The following is a 25,411-nucleotide window of genomic DNA, read 5'->3' as shown; positions in this document are numbered from 1 at the left end:
ACAGAAGTACTTATTAGTTAAGACGTGGGCACGCCTTATCAAAAATTTTCTTCTGACCAAAATAAGCAAACACATTATTTTTTAAAAAAAAAAATCTGAATCAAAATTAAAAGAAGATATGACAAAAACCAAAATAAATAAATCATTTGGGTTGCCTCCCAAAAAGCGCCTTTGTTTTATGTCTTTGGCTAGACACATTTATGCATCAATCTCCATAATTGGGACTCTCGAGAGCCACATCCTCCACGATATTCACCGAAAAACCTTCATAAAAAGGTTTTAAGCGATGACCATTAACCTTAAGAACTCTGTCAGAGGTCGGACTCCGAATCTCAACTGCACCATGAGGAAAAACATTAGTAACAATAAAAGGTCCAACCCAGCAAGAACGTAATTTACCCGGAAAAAGTTTAAGTTTAGAATGAAAAAGAAGAACTTTTTGACCAACAGAGAACTCCTTTCTCAAAATCATTCTATCATGAAATGTCTTCGTCTTTTTCTTGTAAAAAACTTCCTGCACTATAGGGTTAATAACATCCACAGAGAATACTGAATGTTCATCACTATGATATTTCATGGCATCATTCATATTGAATTCTATAACCTCTCCATCAAACTCCATAGTGAGAGTCCCTTTATGTACATCCATTTTAGTCCTAGCAGTCTTAAGAAAAGGTCTTCCTAGCAAAATTGGGACAGAATTAGAGGAGTTATCATCTTCCATATCAAGTACATAAAAATCAGCAGGAAAAACTAACTCATTAACTTGTACTAAGACATCTTCTAATACCCCATCAGGATATGCATTAGACCTATCGGCTAGTTGAATTATCACGCCAGTTTCTTTTAATGGACCAATATTCAAAGATGAATAAATAGAACGAGGCATGACATTAATAGAAGCTCCTAGATCTAACAAAGCCTTTTCAATTCTAACACTACCAATTTTACAAGGAATAGTAAACATACCTGGATCCTTGCACTTAGGAGGTAGTTTCTTTTGAAGAACTGCTAAAATATTCTCCCCCATGTGAACTTTTTCATCTCCTCTTAATTTTCTCTTAGAGGTGCATAGTTCCTTAAGGACTTTAGCATATCGAGGTATCTGTTTTATAGCATCTAATAAAGGAATATTTACCTCAACCTTGCGAAATGTCTCAAGGATGTCTTTCTCTTGTTCCTCCTTTTTGGATTTTGCAAACCGGCTTGGAAAAGGAGGAGGTATCACAATAGGTAGGGGTTTCGCTCTGGTGGGTTGCGCATCTTGAGATTGAGGCATCAATTCATTCTTCTCAAGCTCATCTTCTACATACTTTGTCACTTTCTTACTAGGCTCTTGCAACTCTTTCCCACTTCTAAGGATGACAGCACTAACGTTTTGCTTTGGATTCACCTCAGATTGTGAAGGCAATCTCCCTAATACTTGAGACTCCAGACGACTCACTGTAGTCGCCAATTGACTCATTTGGTTCTCCAAGTTCTGAATGCTTGCTGTAGTTGCCTGCTGAAATTGTTGTGTGTTAGTCGCAAGTGATTTAACAATTTCTTCGAGAGATATACCTGACTTGGAGTTTGACTGTGGAGGTGCTGGTTGTCTTGGTGGATACTGTTGTGGGAATCCTGACTGCCTAACTCCATAGCTGAAGTTGGGATGATCCTTCCATCCCGGATTGTATGTTTGTGCATAAGGATCATACCTCCTCTGAGGCATGCCTGGAAATCCTCCAACTGCATTGGCTTGTTCAACGGGTTCTTCTTGAAGTGTAGAACACATATCAGTTGAATGACCCATATTGTAACAAATACCACAAGTCTTCACTTGTTGCACATTACCTACAACAAACTTTTCCACAAGAGAAGTGAGTTTATCTAAACGTTGTTCAACTGAAGAAATATTTACCTCATTCACCGTTCTTGAAGTGGCATCTTGCCTGCTGCCAAATTGTTGTGCATTGGCAGCCATATTTGAGATCAACTCCCTTGCTTGAGTAGGGGTCTTGTTCACCAACACGCCTCCACTAGCAGCATCTATCATACTCCTATCCATCAATGATAATCCTTCGTAAAAATATTGAATAAGAAGTTGATCAGAAATTTGATGCTGAGGACAACTGGCACACAATTGTTTGAATCGCTCCCAATACTCATACAAAGTCTCCCCAGGAAGTTGTCTGATCCCACAAATATCTTTTCTGATGTTGGCAGCTCTTGAAGCAGGAAAGTACTTCTCGAGGAACTGCTTCTTCAAACCATTCCACGTTGTAATCGATCCAGGAGGCAAGTAGTACAACCAATCTTTAGCTAGCCCATCCACAGAGAACGGAAAAGCACGCAGCTTAATCTGCTCTTCAGTCACGCCTTGTGGTCTCATACTTGAACACACAACATGAAACTCCTTAAGATGTTTATGAGGATCTTCACCTGCAAAACCATGAAACTTGGGTAATAAATGAATAAGACCAGACTTTAATTCTAAATTTACCTCCAAGTCTACATATTGAATGCAGAGTGGTTGTTGATTCAAGTCTGGTTCAGCTAACTCTCTAAGAGTTCTTTCTACAGGTGCAGGTCTATCCATCACTTGTTCTTCTGAATCGCTAGATGATTCAACTAAATCAGGCACTGTATCTGTTTCAGAAAGCAAAGGCGACGAGGATCGTTGCTTAGCTCGCTTTGTCTGCTGTCTCAGCTGGCGAGCTGTCTTCTCAATTTCAGGATCAAACGAAAGTGTACCTGTACGAGAAGAACGAACCATACACCAAGTAAAACGTAAAAAGGATTAAATAAATGACACCAATCCCCGGCAACGGCGCCAAAATTTGATGGTTGTCAAAGCCAACAAAAATAAATTCCTACTCTAAATAAATTGTGTATAGTGATTGAGCAGGGTCGTGTCCACAGAGATCGGTAATTATTTAAATCCTTTTGAAACGTAAAACGTAAAATGGGGGAATTGTTGACAATAATAAAAATCAAATTAAAATAACAAGAATGCAAATTAAAGTTGTAATTCAAATTGGAGAAAGCTCTGGTTGAAGGAATTAACTCAGCTTGATTCGACTACTGATCATTGATTCAAATATAGATTATTATTACTCATGAATAGACCGGTTATAGCTACTGAGACCCTCTAATAGCCAATCTCTCCTTAACTAGTCGATAACCAAGGTACGACCGTTGGTTATTTCCCTAATCAATAGACAACCCTAGATACGATCATAGAATTTAATCAATTGACAGCCTGAAAAACCAGAGAGACCCAAATCCTAATCAACACATATGATGATTCATTTAAATTAGATTGTTTATTCTCACAACACAACTCTCTGCTATGTTATTTGTCACAAGCATTAAATTCTTCATACGATGAATCCTTTAATTGACAATAGATTAAGTTGATAATTAAATAGTGGCCAATTACCTAATTAACAAACATAATCATGAAACTAATTCAGAGAATAAACAAATACCCAAAAAGCAATAAAACAATTAAAGCACAAGAAAGATCTCACAGTAGTGATGAATCAAAGCTTCATTAACCTTCAACCAGAAAAATGGGTTTAGTTCCTCATAGAGAGAAGAGAAAAATTAGATCTAGGGTTTCTTTCTTTTTCTCCAATCCAAAAATCCCCCCTTTTCACAATAGATTCCTCCCTTAAATACTCTCTCTCTCCTCTCTTTTAGAATTCTATTTAAAATAAAATACTAATATCTGAAATATTAAATTCGTAATTACAAAAATAACCAAAAATACAAAACACGTTAAACTAAAAACTGCAGGTCCGCAGTTGACAGCACGCGCCCACGCCTTATCAACAAAGTTCTTCTGACGTTCATAATTTCTCCAAGAGAATAATCATCCTTAAACATCATCTTATAGCTCAATTTTATCATCAATCAATAGAATTGCACCTACAAAAGTAAAACATAAGTAAATCACTATTATTAAGTGCAAAACATTGATATTAAGGGAAGTAAATAATGCAAAACTAGTGCATAAATTGCACTCTAACAATAACATAACGAAAACATACGAAACTTGCTCACCGAGGGTGCGGGGCCAAACGGAGAATCACCGTACGCGCCCTTTGGAGCACCCGTGCCAAACGAAGCCATAAACCCCATGACCGCTGCTCTATATTGTTGTGCTTCTCTGCGTTCCGCCATAAGTTCTGACCTCAGTTCGTTAATGGAACTGTGTCCAGTCTGAAGTTCCGACCTCAACTCGTGAATGGAAGACTCTATTTTATCCAGTCGTCCAACGAAATAATCATTGCGGAACTTAGTCCTTGCCTACAATTTACGCAAATAAGAAAGTAATGACAAAATGTCGGATAGGTATATGTGCATTGTAAATGTTCAGGACGACAGAAGTTACCTCTGGCTCATTTCTGTCATCTGAATCATGTGCGGATTCATAATGGTCGTCGGCAGCACCGGCATCCTCAACAGGACTCTGCTCCAGTCCTATTGGGCTCGTGGGGTCAGGATCCACCTCGTTTGGCCTTGTACTGGATGGCGCATTGATTGAAGGCTGGTGCTGCACCAAGTAAAACAGAAAACAATAAATACCTAAAAAACAAACATATAAATGACTTTGCACCTGGTTTTCAATGATACTATAGATGATACCCACATTACGGACCCAACTTGGCAAATATGGCACGTAATCCTCGACACTCTTCCAATAATTTGTGGCTCTCTCCTTTGCATCCGGTTTCAGGGTTTGGAAAATGGTGTCATCCTGTCGTAAAGATTACCAAATTTCCAATTAGTATAACCATATATTATGTAATACTTATATACAGACATACATATAAATGACTTACAAGACGCTCGTTCAGGTATGAATACACTTCGCCGAAATTAATATTTGAAGAAGCCACAGGCTTCCATCGCACGATCCGAGCACCCTTCCTCTTAATTTTCTCTACCCACTCTAATGGTAGTCCTTCGATCGCTTCAAAAATCCATGCCTTCAACGAGGAAAGATATGAAGTAAAAAAACGTGTCATTAAATATTTATTATAACAAAACTAAGTTATAAAAAAAACTTCTTCACTCACATGCACTGCCGACGTAAAGCCGTAAAAGTTGTATTTCTCAATTCTATGCAATGGATTTTCTGCGCTTGCCTTCTTAAATTTTTTGGCTTTGCCGTTCAATACATTATCAATGCTTTTATATATTGTTTCCCATGACAAACGACCCCACGGAATACTTCGAAAATGATTTATGTCATCTACCTCATTAAGTAAATTGAAATTGATTTGACAATGATCCTTTCTTCCGTGTAGCACTCTATCAGCAAAGTAAAACATGGCAATTTTTAGCGCATCGGTGTCATTCATAGTCTTGAAGCGTAAGTTCATAAATATGTCCTCGAACTGGCCAAGATTTATATCGCGAATCCTGCCTCCAAAGTACTTATTAAGTAACCTATGATTTGTTTTATGCTTCGTCAGGAATACTTTTTCGCCATAGCAAAGTCCCGTTACTAGGCACCACTCTCCAATCGATAGCCGTATCAAATGGTCGCCAACTTGAAACCATAACTCATCTTTGTCATTTCCATCGCCATGTGACACTTGCCGAAGCAATATATTGTGCACAATCACGCCACTGAACGGATAGCTCCGGCACTGTAAGAAATGCCCAAATATATCGTCTTTGAATAGCTTCAACTGTTGCCTTGTTAATTTTTCCCGGATGGCATTAACAACGACATCTAATTTGCACATACTCGTGATACGCCCAGGGAAGTGATCAACATAAGGTATCTTCATCATTCCCGGTTCTTTAATCGGTCCGGGTGGGTTATGCAATGCTAATTTTGATTTGCCCATTTATCTGGTACAAGTTAAAAGTATCACACATTAAAAAATTATGAACAAAAGAAAAAAAAATTAAGGCAGCACTGCGCGCGCATCTCGCGTGCGACGCAGTGCGAGTTAGCTTCCCCCCTTTCTCTTCTCTTCCCTTTCCCACATGCATCTCACCCACCACCGCCATTAAAACACCACCAACAACAACAACATCCCAAACAACAACAACAACCCAAACAACAACAACATCCCAAACAACAACAGCAACAACAACAACAAGAAAAATGGCAATAACAACTCACCTAGGGTTTTCAATTTTTTTCTTTGATTTTGGAGACCTCCGAAGATTTTCAACGTGATTTAGCTTCTTTCAAGTGCCAACAACTTCCTCCGCTGCCGATGTACGCTGCCGCCGACAATCTATAGAACTTCCGGTGATGAGATTTTGGTGAGAGGGGAAGGAATTTGCTTGAGGGAAACGTGAGAATGAGGAGGGTAATTTCGTCCAAAATGTGGTGATTTGGCTAATGTTGAAAGAAAAAAATTTGAGGGGTTAAAGTTGAAAAATGCCTTCTTTTTTTGGCTTGTTTTGTAAATTTCCCGAGAAAAATGTTCTTTTAATTGTTTCTTGACATTATGTGATTACAAATACTGTTGTTCTATTATTATTCACTAACTAAGCAAATTTGAAATAACTTATCTATAACATTCTTCAATTTAAAATTTTAAAAGATTATAATTTTGTTTACATTTATATATGTATGTGCACAGGCACATGCACACAAATGCATACGTGTATATTACGCACCTTTCCCTATAAATATTTTAACATTTTGCTCAGACCTAGTTCAGACTTCAAGAATTCTAATACTAGAAAATAAACAAAATAAAAAATATTTATGGTTTTATGAAAAAAGGGCAATTGGATTCATCTTTTTGTGAATTTCTTGCTAGGGATTTAGATTGATTAGAGCTTAAGCATGTCAAAGTTTCCCTTTGTTCTGATTCCTTGTTATGTAACAAATTAATATTTGCCATAGTTCTTTTGTTTCTTTTATTTTTATTTGTATTGTTATTTTTGTTATTGATTTTCCTATTTTAATTTTCAGAGCAACTCCCCATGGTTCAAAATGACACTACGTTGAGCATAATGGACCACTTCAGCAAGGAATGTATGCCTAAATCGTGCCTCTTTTGCCGATCGCAGACTCAGTATCTCGTCATCCGACCCAGTTAAAAACTTCACCGTATTGCCCAACTGAATAAGTCTAAGTTAGTTGAGATATTATCAACTTAGTATCTAGTTGCTGATATGTTGGGATTATTTTGTTTTCATTCCTGTTTCTGTTTTTTTTTTTTGGCTTCTATAAATTAGCCATGGTTGAATAATAAAGTCATGAATCATTCAATCAAAAAAATACTTGTGTATATCTTGGAGGGATTGGCTTCCTCGAACTAGCCAACTATCAACGTTCCCAAGTGCAAAGGCAAGATAGGAAGAGACAAGCAGAATAAAAATAGCTTGCCTGTACCAAAGTAGTATCAGAGCCTGGCTATGGATCAAAGAATGGAGTAGATTGAAAAAGGTATTGAGTCACTAACCACTAACCAAAATGAAATCCTCAGCCAAATTAACTTAATGTTTGAAAAGCTGAATGCACGGATAGATCAATTATCAAGTCAAGCAGCTAACGATAAGGCTGAAGATTTTTCGATTCCTCAGTAAGTCCAAAGAGGACATAGCAAGGGCAACGACAACACACCTCAAGCAAGTTCCAGCCACTACTATGCACCAAAACCAGTAAAATTGGACTTTCTAAGATTTGATGGTGGGGTGGATCCAACAAGCTGGCTATGCAGAGCTGAACAGTTTTTCGAAATCCATGAAACTCATGCTGCTGATCGAGTTTCTTTAGCCTCATTTCACTTGGAGGGCGATGCACAATTATGGTACCAACTACTGAAACAAGAAGCAGTTTACATATCTTGGAATGAATTTAAAGAAGGGCTTCACTCAAGGTATGGTCCTAACAAATTTCTTGATTTTTTTTGGAGAGCTAACCAAATTGCAGCAAATTGGAAGTGTATAGGAATAACAAAGTAAATTTGAGAAACTCTTAGCTAAAGTCGGGCATCTACCTCAAGCACGCCAAGTGAGCTGTTTTATTAGCGGTTTGTGTGAATCAATTCGTACCGATGTACAAGCCAATCGACCAGATAGCTTGACTTCAGCTATTGGGTTGGCTCGGTCATATGAAGCAAGAGAAATCTCTAGATGCAAATCCTCCTTTGCTGCAAAAGGGAGTTCTTAATCTCGCAGTGTGGCACCCCCAAGCTTGCCTCGTGTGCCAATAAAAAAGATGACAATTGAAGAGTTGAACGAGCGAAAAAAGAAAGGGTTGTGCTTCAAATGCAATGAAAAATTCAGCCCTAGCCATGGCTGCAAAAGGTTGTTCCTAATTCAAGCAAACTTTGATGATAGTGATAAAGATATCAAGATGGAGATTGAAGGAGATGAGGTAGTTGAACAAACTGAGACAACACCTGGAATTTCCTTCCATGCCATGGTGGGAACTCAAACTCCCGAAACGATGCGAGTTATGGGAAGGCTGGTGCAAAAGGTGGTGACAGTACTTATTGACTCTGGAAGTACTCACAATTTTATCTGACAAGAGCTAGCCGAAAAGGTGGGGCCGCAACTGATACCAATCAAGCAACTCAATGTGATGGTACCCATTAGCTGTGTTGACGATGACAAGGTACTTTTAATTTTAAATTTTTTTACATTATAAATAATTGATTTTTAATAATTATATATATATTCATTTACTAATAGACTAATAATTAAGTAAAAGGATGTTTGTTTTAATGACTTAAAGAGACTTGACTTAATTAATTTAGTTAAGTAGAGGTATTTGTATCTGTAACTTAATGGGACTTTTTAGATAATTTGTACTTAATAAAATTAGCTAATTTTTTGGAATAGAGAAATATGAATGAGCTAACTAATTTTCAATCTAAAAAATATCCCTATTATATATTATTTTTCATGCCTATTCCAAAACTCACCCATAAATATTTACTCACTGATAATCTTATCTTATATTATGTACTATTATTGAGAAGTCGTGATAAAATCTGAAACTTGTGGTACTTTATATATTATGATTCCAAAATCATTATCTATTCAATTGAATATGTTTTTGCTTATATATGTTAAAATATTATGGTATTTATTTTCTTCAGGATATATGTGTGTGTGTGTGTGTGTGTGTGTGTTTGCTTATTTTCTTTATTTGATATTCAAATTTAATAAGGATACAAATGTAAAAGTACATGTTTTTAGTTTTTTAAGTGGAAAAAACAAACAATTCAATACTTATTTTCAGAAACACGGACCCAAAAAAACATATTAGTCAAATTTTGACATTTAGTCTACTTAGAATTCCAAGCAATTTAAGTCTATTCAGATTTCAGACAAAAAAATAAATGCAACTAAATTGATTTTAAAAACTATACATGTAGAACCAAGAACCAGTGCAGCATTGGATTTGGCTCTCCAAGATCCACTCTAATCACTTCTTGATGTTAAAACAACAATCAATCAAACTAATCTTGGTGTTTATGATTAAGCTAACCAAGATAAGCAAAACTAATCAACGTAAGATCAACAACAGAACAACAACGCAAGGCAAATTTAAAGTGGTTCGGCCACTAATATGGTTACATCCACTGTGAAAAGATGAACCAACCTTTCACTGAATGAGAGTTTACAAGATACAAATTTACAAAGAAGATATAACTGAATCAACATCATGACATGTCAAAGTATGTGACTATGAGTGCGTTTGGGATTGAGGTTGGGCAGCTATAGCTTAAAAGGTACAGCACTAAAGTGTTTGGTAAACACTAGCTGCTGTAGTTTGGAAGTTATATTGATATGATTTTTCACTTGTATAATGGAAAATCTATTATATCTTTAATAATTTTATCAAAATTATTATTTAAAATTTACATTTACTATATATTACTAACTTTTGTTTAATAGTTACAACTTTTTTTCCACAGCAGCTGTAGCTTAAAAGATACAGAATCTCAATCTCAAACGCACCCTATATATAAAAGACGAGACTAATCTAGAAAGATCCCCCAAACGTCGGCATATAACCCCTGAGCTTAATAATAAACTCAGCTACTTCCCGCGCTTATAACAACCTTCAACAGCCTTTTAAAATTGCCCATGACCATGTGTCTATGTCTCATTAACCTTATTTGCTGAAATGCCAACCTTAGCTGCCGTTTTGGTTAAGATGTTCATGTGCTTGGCCACATGTGTTACTAATGCACGCAGCTGATATCAAAAGTGTCACGCACCGCTTGGAGGAAAAAAAAAAAGGCCAAGCGTGGTAATCTTCAAAAGCAACAGCCAGCTGCCTGCTTCATGACTGCATGCTTCATTCGTGAGTCGGTGGCCATGTATATATAAATTGAAATAATTGAAAGCAGCTCTCATTTGTGCTTCCATCGTTAAAGTGAAAGCAAAACCGAGAGAAGTAAAGAATAAAAACCGAAGAAAAGAAAAGAGAAAAGAAAAGGAAAAAGAAAAGAAAAGAAGAAAGGAAGAAGTCGAGAGTGGGGAAGAGAGTAACTGAAAAGAAAAGTTACAGAAAATAGAATTGGATAGTTAGATTAAAATCCAGCAAACCAGTGGGTAATAGATTTATGAAATTTGAGCAGTTATGTTACAGTTTGCATGATACGTATAAGTTTATATATCAGTTCTAACAGTTAATTTTGAACCCTGTATTCTAGGAAAAATCCACGAGTTTAGAGACCCACAACGAACCCTGGAGTGAAATAGGATCTGTGAGTAGATACTATTATTACTATTATGTATTATGTGCAGCATTTATGTTTGATATTATGATTTAATACCATATTATGATTACATGTATGCATATTATATGTTTGATTGAGTCATAAGATGTGATTGCAAATCACCATATATGTACCATTCTCCATAGACTCTACGCTTGCGTATTGGGAGTTAGGTTACTCTACCCGTGCAAGATAGTTTAATTACGCCAGGTATTGAGAGGTTTTTCCCCCGCTCTACTCGTGCAATGATGATCCCGACGAGTATTGAGAGTTATTTCCCATGGGTACTATTTGGTATAGTTTGTGATGTGTATATGTATGAATTCCATGTTTGCTGATGTATGATATTCAATGTGGAGTTATGTTACATAATTATGCATAAGCACTAGTACACTATTTATTATTATTATTATTATTATAATTACATCCACTCACTGAGTCGCAAGCTCACTATTTTTCTATTTACCCCTTTCCTCCTAGGATTCCGCAGGATTTCGTGCAGATTAGTTATAGTTAATTGAAGTGGTCCACGAGACGCATTGCTGCATGTCTTGCATTTTGAGCACGTTTATGTTGCTTATATTTTATATGTAAATATACTTGTAATGTCAGTATGTACAATGAGACATGATCTATGCAAGTTTTGAATTCATATATGATTTAAGAAAAGGCACAGAGGTTGTTATGTGTTTATAAAAAAGGCCATATAATATACATATTTTCATGAATTAAATTTGTACCACAAAATTTAGTTATTAATCCGCATGATTCGCATCAAATCCGACATGTAGGTCGGAGCGGGTCGTGTCAAAAAGCCTGTCATATAGCCTCCTTGGAGGCTTCAACCAACATATCGCTATATCTCTGAGTCTATAACCAACTTGTAATACTCAGTTGAGAGATCAAATTTGCATTTCATTCTCCAACAATACATATCTAAAAAAAACAAAAGAAAAAACATATTCAATATTATTTTGAGAGAAAATAATAAGTACTCTCGATGTGTATATTGTCTCCAATTGAATTCTTGACTCATATTGCTCATGACAAAATTCTATAAATGAGAGAGAGCACGTAATATTTTTCTGTGTATAGAATCTGCCACGAATTCTTCATACAAATTATATTTTACAAACATTTGTGATACAGTATTAGTTTAATCCACATAATCAATACTATTATGCCACTTCAGTGTATATACAAAATAATATGTACGAAGAGCTTATGATGTTGGTTGATCAAATCTAAAAAAAATAATTTTTCTGTCTATTATAAAATCAATCAAAGTTATGAACTTTTCTTGATTATGTATACATGCACAAGGTTAGAGAAATACCTTGATTTCTTGTTGAAGATCTGAAGAAGTCGACTGTAATCTTTTACACTGCCGTTGTCGGGATCTATATAATATGGTTGTAGTCTTCTCTATTATCCCCAACCGTCTCAACAAGTCTATATAGGAGATGAAAATCCTAAAGCTATATTTTTCTTTTTTAAGAAAATCTATACGATAAATCATATTTTCGTTCTAATTTCCTCTCTTTTACATAGGTATTTATTAGAATCAGAGTTTGACATGAATTTAGCTAGTAAAGGAATTGCAGACCCATGGACTTTTTAGCTCCAACTTAACAGTCAAGGCCTAGTCATCTCATGACACACTGAAACTACTAAGTCAACCCAGGCTATTCCACTAAAACCCCATGCACTCTAGTAAACCATGTAATTAAATAAAAACCTAATTAATTAAAACTCCTTTTAATTAAGAGTAATGATATAGCCACAAACTCTTGTACAAATTTATTTTGTACAAACTGATGTGGCATAATAAGATTGGTTGAATTAAATATCACTTGGCCCACATGATTTTTTTTATTATTTTATATTTTCATTCAACCAATGAATTAATACCACGTCAGTTTGTACAAGAGTTTGTGGCAGTATCATTACTCTTTAATTAATTTTGTCCTTGGTCTTAGACCAATAATAACCACTTAATTGACCCTCTATCTGACGCTCATAATTAAAGCTAGGCCTATGACAAATGTCATGCCTCTGTAATTACATAATCCTTAGGTCGCTATTTGTTCTGGTGATTATCTTCAATATATCTATATTTGTAAATTAAATTAAAATAAATATTATTATTCAATAAATAATTAATTGAATAAACTATGGCAACAAATTTAAATGATCAAGTATCACAAATAACTTGGGTAAGCATCATTAGTATAGATTCCATCTTGTAAATATATGTTCCAATGATCCACGAAATTACATCTCCAAGCTATTGAGGCTTTAACAGTTTATATGGATCTTACTCCATCACAACTCAAAAAAAAACAATAAATGAACGCGAGTTCATTACCTACTCAAGTATAAGATCAATTAAGCTTATTAAAGCTTATGTAAATTATAATCAACGATATTTGTTAAATTAGATCATAAATTAGTATAGTCTAGTTCAATATGCATATAACACATACATATTAACCATTCTACTCTAAGTCTCCACTTCATTGATCAAGATAAAATCATCACAATAGAAGTAGAAAGTTACAGCCTTGTGTATGAAATGCCCATTTCATTAATAGTTGTGCACAATATTTTATTTATAAAGAACTTGTGATTTATATCTTCTAATATTGACATCATATGCCCAATAATCACATACTTTATGAGTAAGGGCTGATAATGTAGTGCTCAAATAAAGGGTAAAATCTTGTTTAGTCTCTATATTTTGAGATTAATGCCCGTTTAGTCCTTGTAGTTTTAAAAATATCTCAAAACATTCATGGCGTTAAATTATTGACAATCATGCCATTACTATTTGCTTCTTTTGGCTTGGTTTTAAAATATTACGTTCTTACAATAATGTTTCTTTTTGTAATATATAGCTAGAAACTACATAAAATAAAATAAAGACAAAAGAATATATATTAATTTTTGTGGAAGCTCATGTATGTCAAAAAAAAATATTGTAAGAAAAGTTAAACTACCAATTTTTTGGACAATAATAAAAAAACTAATATATTTACTCATCAACAAAGTGTTCAGCAACAAATAATATATGTTCTTTTTTATTCTATTTTATTTTAGGCTTCAATTGATAATTTAATTTATTTCTTTTTATTAATGTCAAAAAAAAAGAAACATTATTTTAAGAGGATAATATTGTAAAAGTAAGTCAAAAGGAAAAAGAAGTAATGGCAGGAATGTTTTGAGATATTTTTAAAATATATGGATTAAACGAGCTTTTACCCTAAAATAAATAATGAATAAATAAATCTTATGGAATTCAGGAATTGTTGTTTTATCGCTTGCTTTTAGGGCACAAAACAACAAGTCTAACATATGATTCCAACATTATTCTTTGTAAAGTACCTATGCATGCCAATACACACACCAAAAGATTTTGGTGGATGAAATCTGACTTTCATGAATTATTTTACATTTTAGAAAACATTGAGGATATATAATTAGTATTTAGTACAGACTAGAGCAACATTTTAATTTGTTAAAATGTCAGATGCACTTCTACAAGATTTTCCCTCAATTGCTGCAAATAACACGGCATTACTACCATATATAATAAGCTCAATCAGCAATTTCCGGGATCAAAGTGATTGATTAAATTATTTTTTTCTTTTTTTTGAACAAAGTGGTTTTCATGCCCTTTGACATGGTCATTTTTCTGATGAAATTGTAAAAGGAAAGACACAACGAATTAGTTAGGAGGTCACAAATCTGTATAACTATTCTAAGTTGTTACCTTACCATATTTTCTTCATAATTGTTAATGAATTAAAATCGTTAGAGCTTATGGTATCTTACTGAGCAACTTGACACACTCGTCTTTATAGTGAATAATGAATTAAATTGTTTAGAGTTTAACGTACCTCATTTAGTAACTTTATAGACTTATATTAAATTTTAAATGTATGGTAAGTTAACAACTTATACAGAGAAATTCTTGACCTCATACTAATTAATTCCACGTGCTTTTCCTCTTATAAATTCATCAAAAAATGACCATATCAGAGCACAGAAAAATCATTATTAATAAAAGAGAAACCAGCCAATTACATTGATTTTGGAAATGGCAGCTAAGAAAACCAAAGGGAGACAAAAGATTGAGATGATAATAACATTCTCTAAACGTAGATCATGGATCTACAAAAACGCCAGTGAACTTGTGACTCTAACTGGCTCTGAGATTGCCATTGTTGTGTTCTCACAATCTGGGAAGCCATACACCTTTGGTCACCCCTCCGTCGAGGCTGTTGCAAATCGCTTCCTTGGGATGAACCAGTTGCCTAATGACAACATTCATTCGCTGGTTGTCGGTCACCGCCAGGTGAGAATTAACGAGCTGAATCAGCAGCACAATGAGCTGCGGCGCCAGCTGGACGAGGAGAAGGAACAGGAGAAGATATTGACGCAGATGAGGAGGGGTAAAGAGACTCAGCCGCGTATGTGGGAAACCCCTGTTGATGAGCATAACCTGCAGGAGCAGCTTCAAATGGATTCAGCCGTTGATGATCTGCACCAAATTTTTCTGGCCAAGCTCAATGAAAGGGCTGCTGCTGCTGCTGCCTCTTCCCCCGTGGCACCTTCCTTGTATTTTCATCATAAATAATATACCTCATTTTCCATTTGGTTTGGCATTTGTCTATAAAATATCTGAGGCTGCGGGTCCAAATGATTAACTGGATAATGCTTAGAAACTACCAATCGTAAATGCATATGATATAATTTGAGAATGCAAGTTATTGTTGTGCCTAAAAGTGTGATATGGCTTGGTGAGCATCATTAGCAGCAATATTCAAAGTAATCTGTCAATTTGTCCAAGTAATTTACTAGTTCATGCTTGGTGAACTAGATTTACTTTGGAAACCCCAACTTTCGAAATACATCATCGAGCCAGCTATTTAAACTATGTTTATAATCACAAGTAGATAAATAAACCCTCAAGGAAGTAGGTAGCTACAAATATATTTAATTTCCTCAATTTGAAATTTGATTAAAAACAAAGATAAACGATTTTGGTGGGCAATCAAATGATATGAATGCATATGTAAGGTTTCGATGGAGATAAAAATCCTTTTCCATTAAATATTAACCCCTACCCTAAGTATTTCTTATCGAACTCGGGTGATCGGGTACAAAGTGAATTCATGGCCAATTGTACTATGCCCATGAGACGTATGGTTCCACATAATTGTTTGTGACATAGAGTAATAAGTATTTTGAACGTAAAATCTTAACAAAAAAATTCACAACTTTTAAGGTAAAATAGAACTATATAAAAAGAATTAGGTGAACTTCAATTCATTCCCTAGATAGAATGGCAATCTTTAATATATTCCGAAAAAGTGTAAAAACCTCTATTTACCCTAATTGTAATTCAAAAGATGATAGAAAATAGGGGGCGCTTTGATTGGGTGTGTGTGTGTGTGTGTTTATATATATATATATAGAAATTTTTCAATCTAGAATTCTAAAGTGTGAGAAAGTCCGAGAAAGTTTTAAAACCCTGCAGTTTTATAGTGTTAATTTCACAATATTTTAAAACTGTGCAGTTTTAAAACTTTCCTAAACTTTTCTACACTTTAAGATCCCTGACCAAAAAACTAATGTGTGTCTGTGTGTGTGTGTGGTAAATGCGGATAAATTCATATTTTCACACTTTTATAGAGTAGATTGAAGATCGTTATTTTAAGTAGGTGGTAAATTAAATATTCTCCCTCTAGGTAGGGGTAAATTGAAGATATATTTACAAGATTATCGTTCTAAAGAATTTAACATAGCAAAATGGAATTGCGATTATGGCACGTTTATGGAACAAGCATGTGGAGTATAATAGGATGACGTGATTGTAGTCCTAACAGCAAGAGAGAGAAAGAAAAGATGCATAAAGTAGAAATGCCTTAAAATCTTCATTTCAGAATCAGCCTAAGTTGTTTTCGTACATCTACCATTTGTAGGTCTATCACGTACTCATACAGATAGATAAATTAATTGATGACAACCAAAAGCTTGCAATTTTTTACTGTTTTGCCCAGCATAATTTCGGAAAGATTTATTAATTGATGACAACCCAAAGCCTTGAAATTTTAATAATTACTGGAGTGAGTGTGAGGCTAATTAGGTAACAAATTAAAAAAAATCAAATATTGGTAAAATAGTAATCCATATATAGAAATAATTAAGGAGTAAACCCACTATTCAAGTATTAAAATATATGCACTTCCTTATTGAGTGTCTAAAATGGTGGGGATATTTCCAATCTGCAATTTGGGTATATCCATCCCATTTTAGATAACTAATTCTAAAAAACTCAAATAATAAATATAAATAATTTAATCTTAATAATAATAATACTAATATTTTTAATATTTACAATAATTTTAAAATTTTAAAGTATTATATTTATTTTAATAATATATTTGTATTCATTATAGAGATTGTAAATAAATCTTTGGGTTACGTAAATTTTACAATTAACAAAATATATTTAATGTACTAATAATATTAAAATTATTTTATATAATAATTTTAAATGACTAAAATTTTTATACACTTATTTTAATGATACATTTCTATTTATTCTGAAATTTACTTTAGTATGGTAAAATATGTCTAACAAATTGTCAAATATTAAAATATTTTTTATAATATTCAAAATTTATTAAAATGCATATATTATTTCATTTATTTTAATATTATATTTCTAGTAAAATATCAGAAATAATTTTTTGGTTTGAGAGAAACAAATGGTATCATATTCAAAAGAGAGTCTTGATGTCACTTGTTGAAAACATAGGGGGCTACATTATGCTGTCCCAAATATTGTTGTTCTATTGTTGTTCGCTAACTAGGCAAATTTGAGTTAACTTATCTGTAACATGCTTCAATTAGTAACCGTGAGAGCTCCAGTTAGTAATTTTTAATAGAACATAGTTGCATTTACATTTATGCATATTATGCATTCAAACGCGTGCATAAGTACGTGTATTTTACGCGCTTTTCCCTATAAAGATTTAACATTTTCCTTAAACTCGGGTCAAGCTTCAACATTTTTAGTACTAGCAAAATATAAGAATTATTTATTTATTTAGTTTTATTGAAGAGAAGGTGATTGGGTTCATCTTTGTGTGAATTTCTAGGGATTTTGATTGATTAGGTTTTAACATGAAAATCATGATTAAGAATCAAAACAAACAGACACGCTTGCAAATCCAAAAAGCTAGCTAGTTTCAAGCATGTCAAGTTTTCCCTTAATTCTCATTCCTTGTTAACATTTGATATGGTTCTTTTCTATTAGTTATATTTTTATTTTTGTCATTGATTTTCCTATTTTACTTTTCAGACTTACTCCCCACGATTTGAAGATGACACTACATTGAGCGATCGACCACTTTTGCAAGGTATGCGAGACTTAATTGTGTCTCTTTTGCCAATCACAGTCTCAATATCTCGTCATCCAATCGACCACATTGCTGACTTCATTATATTGCCCATTCACTTTTGGAGGCATGCACGCCTACATCGACATCGTTCCTATTTCTTCTGGTGTCGATGTGTAGAATTAAAAAATTTGAGTCTGGTGTTACGTATTTATTATTTCCTTTATCGCTGGATCACTACCTCCTCACCAGTCACATTATACTGGCCTACCACTTTAAGGACGCATGCACGCCCTCACTGTGCCTCTTTGGTTGGCATCGAATTGTAGTTCTCGACATTTTAAATTTGATGGTATCCATTACAACGCTGTTCAGCCACTAAGCTTCATTGACAATATTATGTTGACCTACAACTTCTGGGAGAAATGTGTGCCTGCATCATGATGCTATTTTGCCAATAACAATCTCACTGTTTTGCAGATCTCTAAATCTCATCGCCGGTCATTGCGCCATTCCCAACAATACCAACAGAGCCATTAGCTGTGGTGACGATGTCACGGTACTTTTTTTTTTTCAAAATTATATTACATCATTAATAATTGATTTTTAATAATAATATATTTTATCATTTACTGATGGCTTAATATCAGTTAAATTGATTTTTAAAAATTATGAGTATTTAAACCAATAAAAAAAACATACTTCAGTAGTTTCTTTCGACGTGTAGATTGTCTCTAGTTGAATTCTTAACTCATGCATGTTTCCCATGAAAAAAATTCAATAGCAGAGGGAATACACAACAGAGCACCTAATATTTTCTCATATGTAGAATTTACAACAAATTCTTTGTACAAGCTATTTTATACAAATATTTGTGGTATAACAGTTAAAGGTGATTGGAAATATCCCATGATCCATATACTTACTAATGTTATATTCCACTTCACTTTGCAGACAAAATAGTTTATATAAAGAGTTTATTACTTTTAGTAAAATACGGCATATGCGTACGTATCAATATGTACGACATAAGTTTTTGGTGAACGAAATCTTTATTTTCATCAGTTTGTTTTATATTTTAACTGACAATGAGATTATTAATTAGCACAGACTAGAGTGACATTTTGATTTGCAAACATATTAGATACATTTTAAAAAAATTTCCCTTTTTTGTCGCACATATATGGCGCATTACTACCATATATAATAAGCGCAATAAATTTTTGTTGGCTGCCATTTCCAAAATGAATATGCTTGCCTAATTTATGTTTTATGAGCAGTACAGTGGTTTTCATGTGCTTTGATGATATGGTAACTTTCTGGTGAATTTATAGGAGGAAAGACATAAAGAATTAGTTAGTAAGGTCATGAATTTATCTATTCCTAGTTGTTAATTACCTCATCCTATTTTCTTTTTATAATTGTCAGTGAATTAAATTCTTTGGGGTTTAAGGTATCTCATTAAACCCATTTCCCACCTCGGAGAATCCAAATTCAAGTGTTGAGTTACCAGGGTTACAAACTTTGCACACACATGATTTGCCTTCATTTGTTCTCCCTTCAAATCCATTTGGTAGCTTCTCAAGAATTCTCAATGACTTGTTCCAAAACCTGAATAAGCAATACAAGTGGGTATTAGCAAATTCTTTCTTTGAGTTAGAGAAAGAAGCCACTGAGTCTATGTCTCAGCTTTGTCCAATACGACCTGTCGGTCCTTTAGTCCCACCTTCATTGCTAGGCCAAGATGAAAAGCTTGATGTTGGAGTTGAAAGGTGGAAGCCTGAAGATTGTTGCTTAGAATGGCTTAACAAGCAATCAAATTCTTCAGTTGTTTACATATCATTTGGTAGCCTTGCTCAGTTATCAGCTAATCAAATGGAGGTCATAGCCACAGCTTTGAAGAACATTAAGCTTCCATTTTTGTGGATTGTTAAGCAATCAGAATCTGCTTCTTCTGATGGTGAGGGTACTTTAGTAACTTTACTCCTTGAATTAGATTTTGAAAAACTTGGTAAGATAATAAGGTAAAACTTAGTAAGATAAATTCTTGACCTTATACTAACTAATTCTACGCGTCTTTCCTCTTATAAATTCATCCCAAAATGACCATACCGGAGCATAGGAAAATCATTGTTCATAAAAAAGAAACTAGCCAGATATCATTGATTTTGGAAATGGCAGACAAGAAAACCAAAGGGAGACAAAAGATTGAGATGAAAAAGATTGAGAGTGAGGATGGTAGGCTGATCACGTTCTCAAAACGTAGATCTGGGATCTACAAGAAGGCCCGTGAGCTTGTGACTCTCACGGGCTCTGAGATTGCCATTCTGGTGTTCTCACAGTCTGGAAAGCATTTCTCATTTGGTCACCCCTCCATTGAAGCTGTTGCAAACCGCTTCGTGGGGTTGAACAATCCAGCAAATGACAACACTCATCCGCTGGTTGAGGCTCACCGCCAGGTGAGAATTAATGAACTCAATCAGCAGCATAATGAGCTGCTTCGCCAATTGGAAGAGGAAAAGGAACGGGAGAAGGTGTTGAAGCAGATGAGGAGGGGGAAAGAGACTCAGCCGCGTTGGTGCGAAACTTCAGTTGATGAGCTCAACCATCAGGAGCTGCTTCAAATGGATGCAACAATTGATAATCTGTATAAAACTTTTCTTGCCAAACTCGATGAAAAGACTGCTGCTGCCTCTTCCTCTATGGCACCTCCTATGTATTTTCATCATAAATAATATTTCATATTTTCCTTTTGATTTGGTATTTGTCTATAAAAATCTGATGAAGCTGCAGGTCCAAATGATAAACTTGAAAAATGAGAAGGCACTACTAGAAAAATGGTCTTTACTGATATTAGAATGGTGTCAATAATTACTTTTAGTGACACTTATTAATTGTGTCAGTAATCTGGCAGTCAGAAAAATCATGACACTTGTAAGTGGTGTTAGTGATTACTATTACTATAGTATCACTAAAATCGTAACACCATAGTATTAGTAATTATTGATATCACATTAGTGTCTATAATTACTGTTACTATAGTATCACTATTTAATTTATTTTAAAAAATAAAAATTTAAATTAGCTCATTGCGTATTGATTTATTGGTAAAATTAAAAGACACCACAAAGTAACCCAAAAAAACTTAATTTATATTATAAAATCTTTCATTTCATATTTAAATATTATTAGTACACATTACAAATTCCAACACTCCAACAAACAAGAGATGAGAAATCTCACTCTCATAACTGAATAATCTAAATTAAATACATAAAAATTTCTACCACATCCAATCAGATGCCTACTAGTTGTGGCTAAATTTAACATTTCTAGAAGCTAAAATGAAAAGGATGATTGCCTCCACTCTTTGAACATAAGTAGTGCAATTACGTTAACACAGTAGTAGCTTCTCCATTCTCCATTCAATAGTGGATGGGTGTTTCTCCATTCTCCATTCAATAGTGGATGGGTTAGAATATAAGTGAAGTTAAGGAAAAAGAAACTTCAAACACATTGATCAAATCTGCAAATGAATACATGGAAAAGGAAAAAAAATTGCCTGTTAATTTCCAACCATGAGAGAGAAACAATGGTTAACAGAAATAAACTTTTGTCATATTTGTGATTTTGGCAAATTTCTATGTTTAAAACCATAATGTTCCCTATATCTTCAACTAGAAACAGTGGTTGTTGGATTTCAAGTTTTTCAAAATAGGGAAACTGAACCCAGTAAGCTTGTGAATATTTGCATCTTTACTAAATATACATAATCATTCAACGGTGAATAATTACTATGATAATAAAAATAGTTCATACAGTACACTGCATTGCATAATTCAAGTACATATATACTTTTAAGTCTATTCACAAAATCAATGCAAATTACAAATTCAAACAAAAAATGAAACCAGAACAAAGTGATATAGTGTGTATTAGGGAAAAAAAACTAAAAAATCACGGCATCTGCCATTTCATTTGCGAATATCAAATTCACAACACAAAACTCGAACATAAAAAAAACTTGATTTAACAAAAATAAAAAAATGACATAATTACCATTAAATTGAACTTTATAACTTATAATTTGACTATAATTAATCCAATGGCAGTTATGGTTGAGATGATATTTATCCTAATTTATTTCCCACAATTACAGTTACAGTTGCATACAAATTATTGTGAAATCTATTTACTTAAACTTTATAACTTATAATCTGACTATGGAATGGTTATTTTTATGAATATTGGCTTATAATCCTTCCTTTGCACATGGAAGAAAGTGTAGAAACATGCAGCAATCAAGATACAGAGTCCATGCTTTAAAACAAAGGAAGAAAGAGTAGAAACATGCAGCAATCAGAATACAGAGTCCATGCTTTGTAAGCTCATCAAAAGTTGAGAAATATATACAGAAGGTTTAGAGCATACGGATACCTGGTGGTGATGTGTCATGCTCAAAAATTTAAACTCGCATACCACCCTGCACAAATATTTGAACATTCAAACAAAGTCATTGAAACTGGTTCTTAAGACAGGAATATGAATTTCAATAATTAACTAAACCAAAATATTAAAAAGCCCAGCTGGCAACAATTTTTTCAAGAAAATATTAAAGGAAAAGAACAAAATAAATAAAATTCCAAGAACATTTGCAACCAAATTCTAAACAACCTCAATCTTAGAAACGCAACAACTATGAAGAGATATTCAATCTTGAACCATAAAGAAACACATTTATAAGGCAATATCATTTTGCAAATTAAGAGATTGGAAATGTTGGATGTAGAAGTACATAACAGCCTCCAAAATCAAAATTTAAGTAGCTATGCCTAAATCCTTAACAACACCCACCAACATACTGATAAAGCTATCAGGAAGTGGGGGCATGTAACATTTTAACTCTACCACATGCATCTCTACAAATATTCCATTGACAGATCTTGCAACCAGAAAACAAACTTGCGCTTCCCATGGAAAGAGCCCATGAAAAAAAAAAAAAAAAGATACCATCATAATTACAAGATAAATGCAAGGAAACACATTGAAGTCCCTAAGCGACTAAATAACATTAATACACTTTTTGATACCCTGGAAAAGTAACAATAACCAAAAAAGGGGATCAGCCGACTCTTAAACTAAAATAAAGAAAACCAATTATCATCGTCATCTTGAATCAATTCTTCTAATTTTCTAGTTAATCACTAAATTCTCTAATAAAATAAAACCTCTAAGATCACCAATACAATTCAAACAAACTCAATTCATAACCCAATTACAAAATGAAGACGAACCAACTAATGACAAAAATATTACAGCAAGGTCATCCCAGGTTTCAAAATCACCAATAGTTAATTTTTTAAAAAAATTCTTGCCTGTCTAATTCGAAAATAGAACCTCTTCTCCCTTTGCTGCTTCTTCTTTGCTTTCATAAAGCCCAGCTCCAACCAAAAACTTCAACCCTAAAGGAAATCAAAATTAGGGTTTTCCATATAGAAAGAAAAAAGTAATTATAAATAAAGATAAAACAAAACCTCTTCTAAGTCACAAGTTCTTTGCATATCACCCTCCATCAATCCCGCAATTGATATTGGCTTCGTCACTCCATACTGCTTAGGCGGTAACGGCGACAAAATCATTCTTTCTGAACTCAACATTAAAAACAATGAAATCCCCCTACAAAAAAGCCCTAATTTTTGGATTCAAACTTTCAAAAAAAACCCTAGCTTTGCCTAATTCTTCACAACACTTTCTAGTTCAAGGGTATTTTAGGTCAAGGATGGCGATTTGAAGGTTGACAACGACAGCTGAGGTAGATCATTTTTATAGAGAGAGAGAGAAAGAGAAAGAGAGAGAGAAGGAAAAGAGCTTCAGTTCATAGCAGGAAACGACCGTGGGGAATGTTTTCCTGAGAAGTCGAAGATCAAATTAGTAGAAGAAAACAAAAGTTCAGCTAATAAGAAATCCCGAGAAGTTGAAGCGAGAGGGGCGGTGCGCACTTGAGCAGGGTGAACAAAATGTGGAGATCTAAAGAGGATCTTCTGAGCTTGTGGCATAGTAGCATGGTGGATGTTTCGCAACCTGATGTAGCTCGTTAGGGTTTCGTATGGTATGGGTCTTAGAATTTGAGCAATGTTGTTAGGATTTCACATGGCATGGACCCTTGAATTTTAGGGCTCGAAGGGAGATTTTTTAGAGGTACGAAGAAGAAGAAGGATCTTGCCAAAGAGATGAGGCAGCTGGCCTTAGAATTAGAAGTTAGGGAATTTTATGTTTATGTTGATTTTAGGGTTTTTTGCTTTTGCTTTATATTGTTGTTATTTTAATATGATAATTTGAACATTTTCAACATAAACTAAAATATGAATTTGGCCTGGTGGTTTGTTGTTTGAACATAAAGCACTTCAGTTTTGAGGTCTTAGGTTCGAGTAGCAACTAAAACAAAAATAGTCTCTTTTTTTTGTTTCTGATACCTTAGTGTCGATAATCTCTGATGTTTAATCTACAAATACCATAGAATTAGTAATTTATGACACTTGTCTATTAACTACTTATACTTTTTAGAAAAGTGCCTGAAGACGAGTGTTAGTAAAAGCCATTTTTCTAATAGTGAGGCAAATTACTGTTGTGTCCAAAATTGGATATAAAATGCTAAACAAAACTATCAACTGTGAGAAATAGAATTTTCACCATGACGGCAAATGCCTATGACATAATTTGAGAAAAAAAAACTTAATTGATGTTATAAGAGACTCAAATGGTGCATTTGTGGCAGCTAGGTGTTGTAGCATTCCTGGAAGATTTAGTGCCCGTGATGCTGAAGCCCTTGGTGTTCGCGAGGCCCTTAGTTGGATTAAGCAACTACAACTGTCTAATGTAACTATTGAGATGGATTGCTTAAATGTGTACAATGCTCTAGTTAATAATCTTTCGGGTCCTAGTAGCTTTAGTCTTATTATTGAAGATTGTCGTGCTTTGTCTAATTCAATACGAGATGTATCTTTCTCTTTCGTTAGACGGTCTGCGAATTCCGTTGCCCACTCTGTAGCTCAGGCAGGGAATTCTTTGTCAGGCCACGGCGAGTGGAGGGTTGTTCCACCTCCGTTCTTAAGTACTGATTTATTTGGTTCTTCTTCTTAATGAATATCCAATTTCATCAAAAAAAAAATCTGGTCAGAATCATTAGCAATCATACTCAAGTTAATTTGTTGTTCAAAGTAATTATTAAATGAATTGTAGTTATACTCAAATTAATCTGTCATTCAAGTAATTATTAATTTATTCGCTTTTTCAACGACA

At 34.1% G+C, this 25,411-nt stretch overlaps 1 protein-coding gene and 1 non-coding gene across 2 annotated transcripts; both read left to right on the top strand.

Annotated features, from left to right (window-relative positions):
- The first annotated feature begins 2,093 nt into the window (after nucleotides 1-2,093).
- LOC112095475 lies at nucleotides 2,094-2,200 on the top strand. The gene has a single exon (XR_002903847.1). It is a non-coding gene; the product is annotated as a small nucleolar RNA R71 (small nucleolar RNA).
- An 18,086-nt stretch (nucleotides 2,201-20,286) lies between these two features.
- LOC18032211 (agamous-like MADS-box protein AGL62) lies at nucleotides 20,287-20,847 on the top strand. The gene has a single exon (XM_006421266.1). The coding sequence runs from the start codon at nucleotides 20,287-20,289 to the stop codon at nucleotides 20,845-20,847; it is 561 nt and encodes a 186-aa protein (XP_006421329.1).
- Nucleotides 20,848-25,411: the final 4,564 nt, after the last annotated feature.

The sequence above is a fragment of the Citrus clementina genome, unplaced genomic scaffold, assembly GCF_000493195.1.
Source record: "Citrus clementina cultivar Clemenules unplaced genomic scaffold, Citrus_clementina_v1.0 scaffold_9, whole genome shotgun sequence".
NCBI classification, from domain to species: domain Eukaryota; kingdom Viridiplantae; phylum Streptophyta; class Magnoliopsida; order Sapindales; family Rutaceae; genus Citrus; species Citrus x clementina.
Note: the sequence above shows the minus strand (reverse complement) of the source record. Positions and strands in the feature narration are given on the sequence as shown.

Bases quoted from the DNA above. Each gene is read 5' to 3' on its own strand.
- LOC18032211 (XM_006421266.1), top strand. From the start codon at position 20,287: ATGGCAGACAAGAAAACCAAAGGGAGACAAAAGATTGAGATGAAAAAG.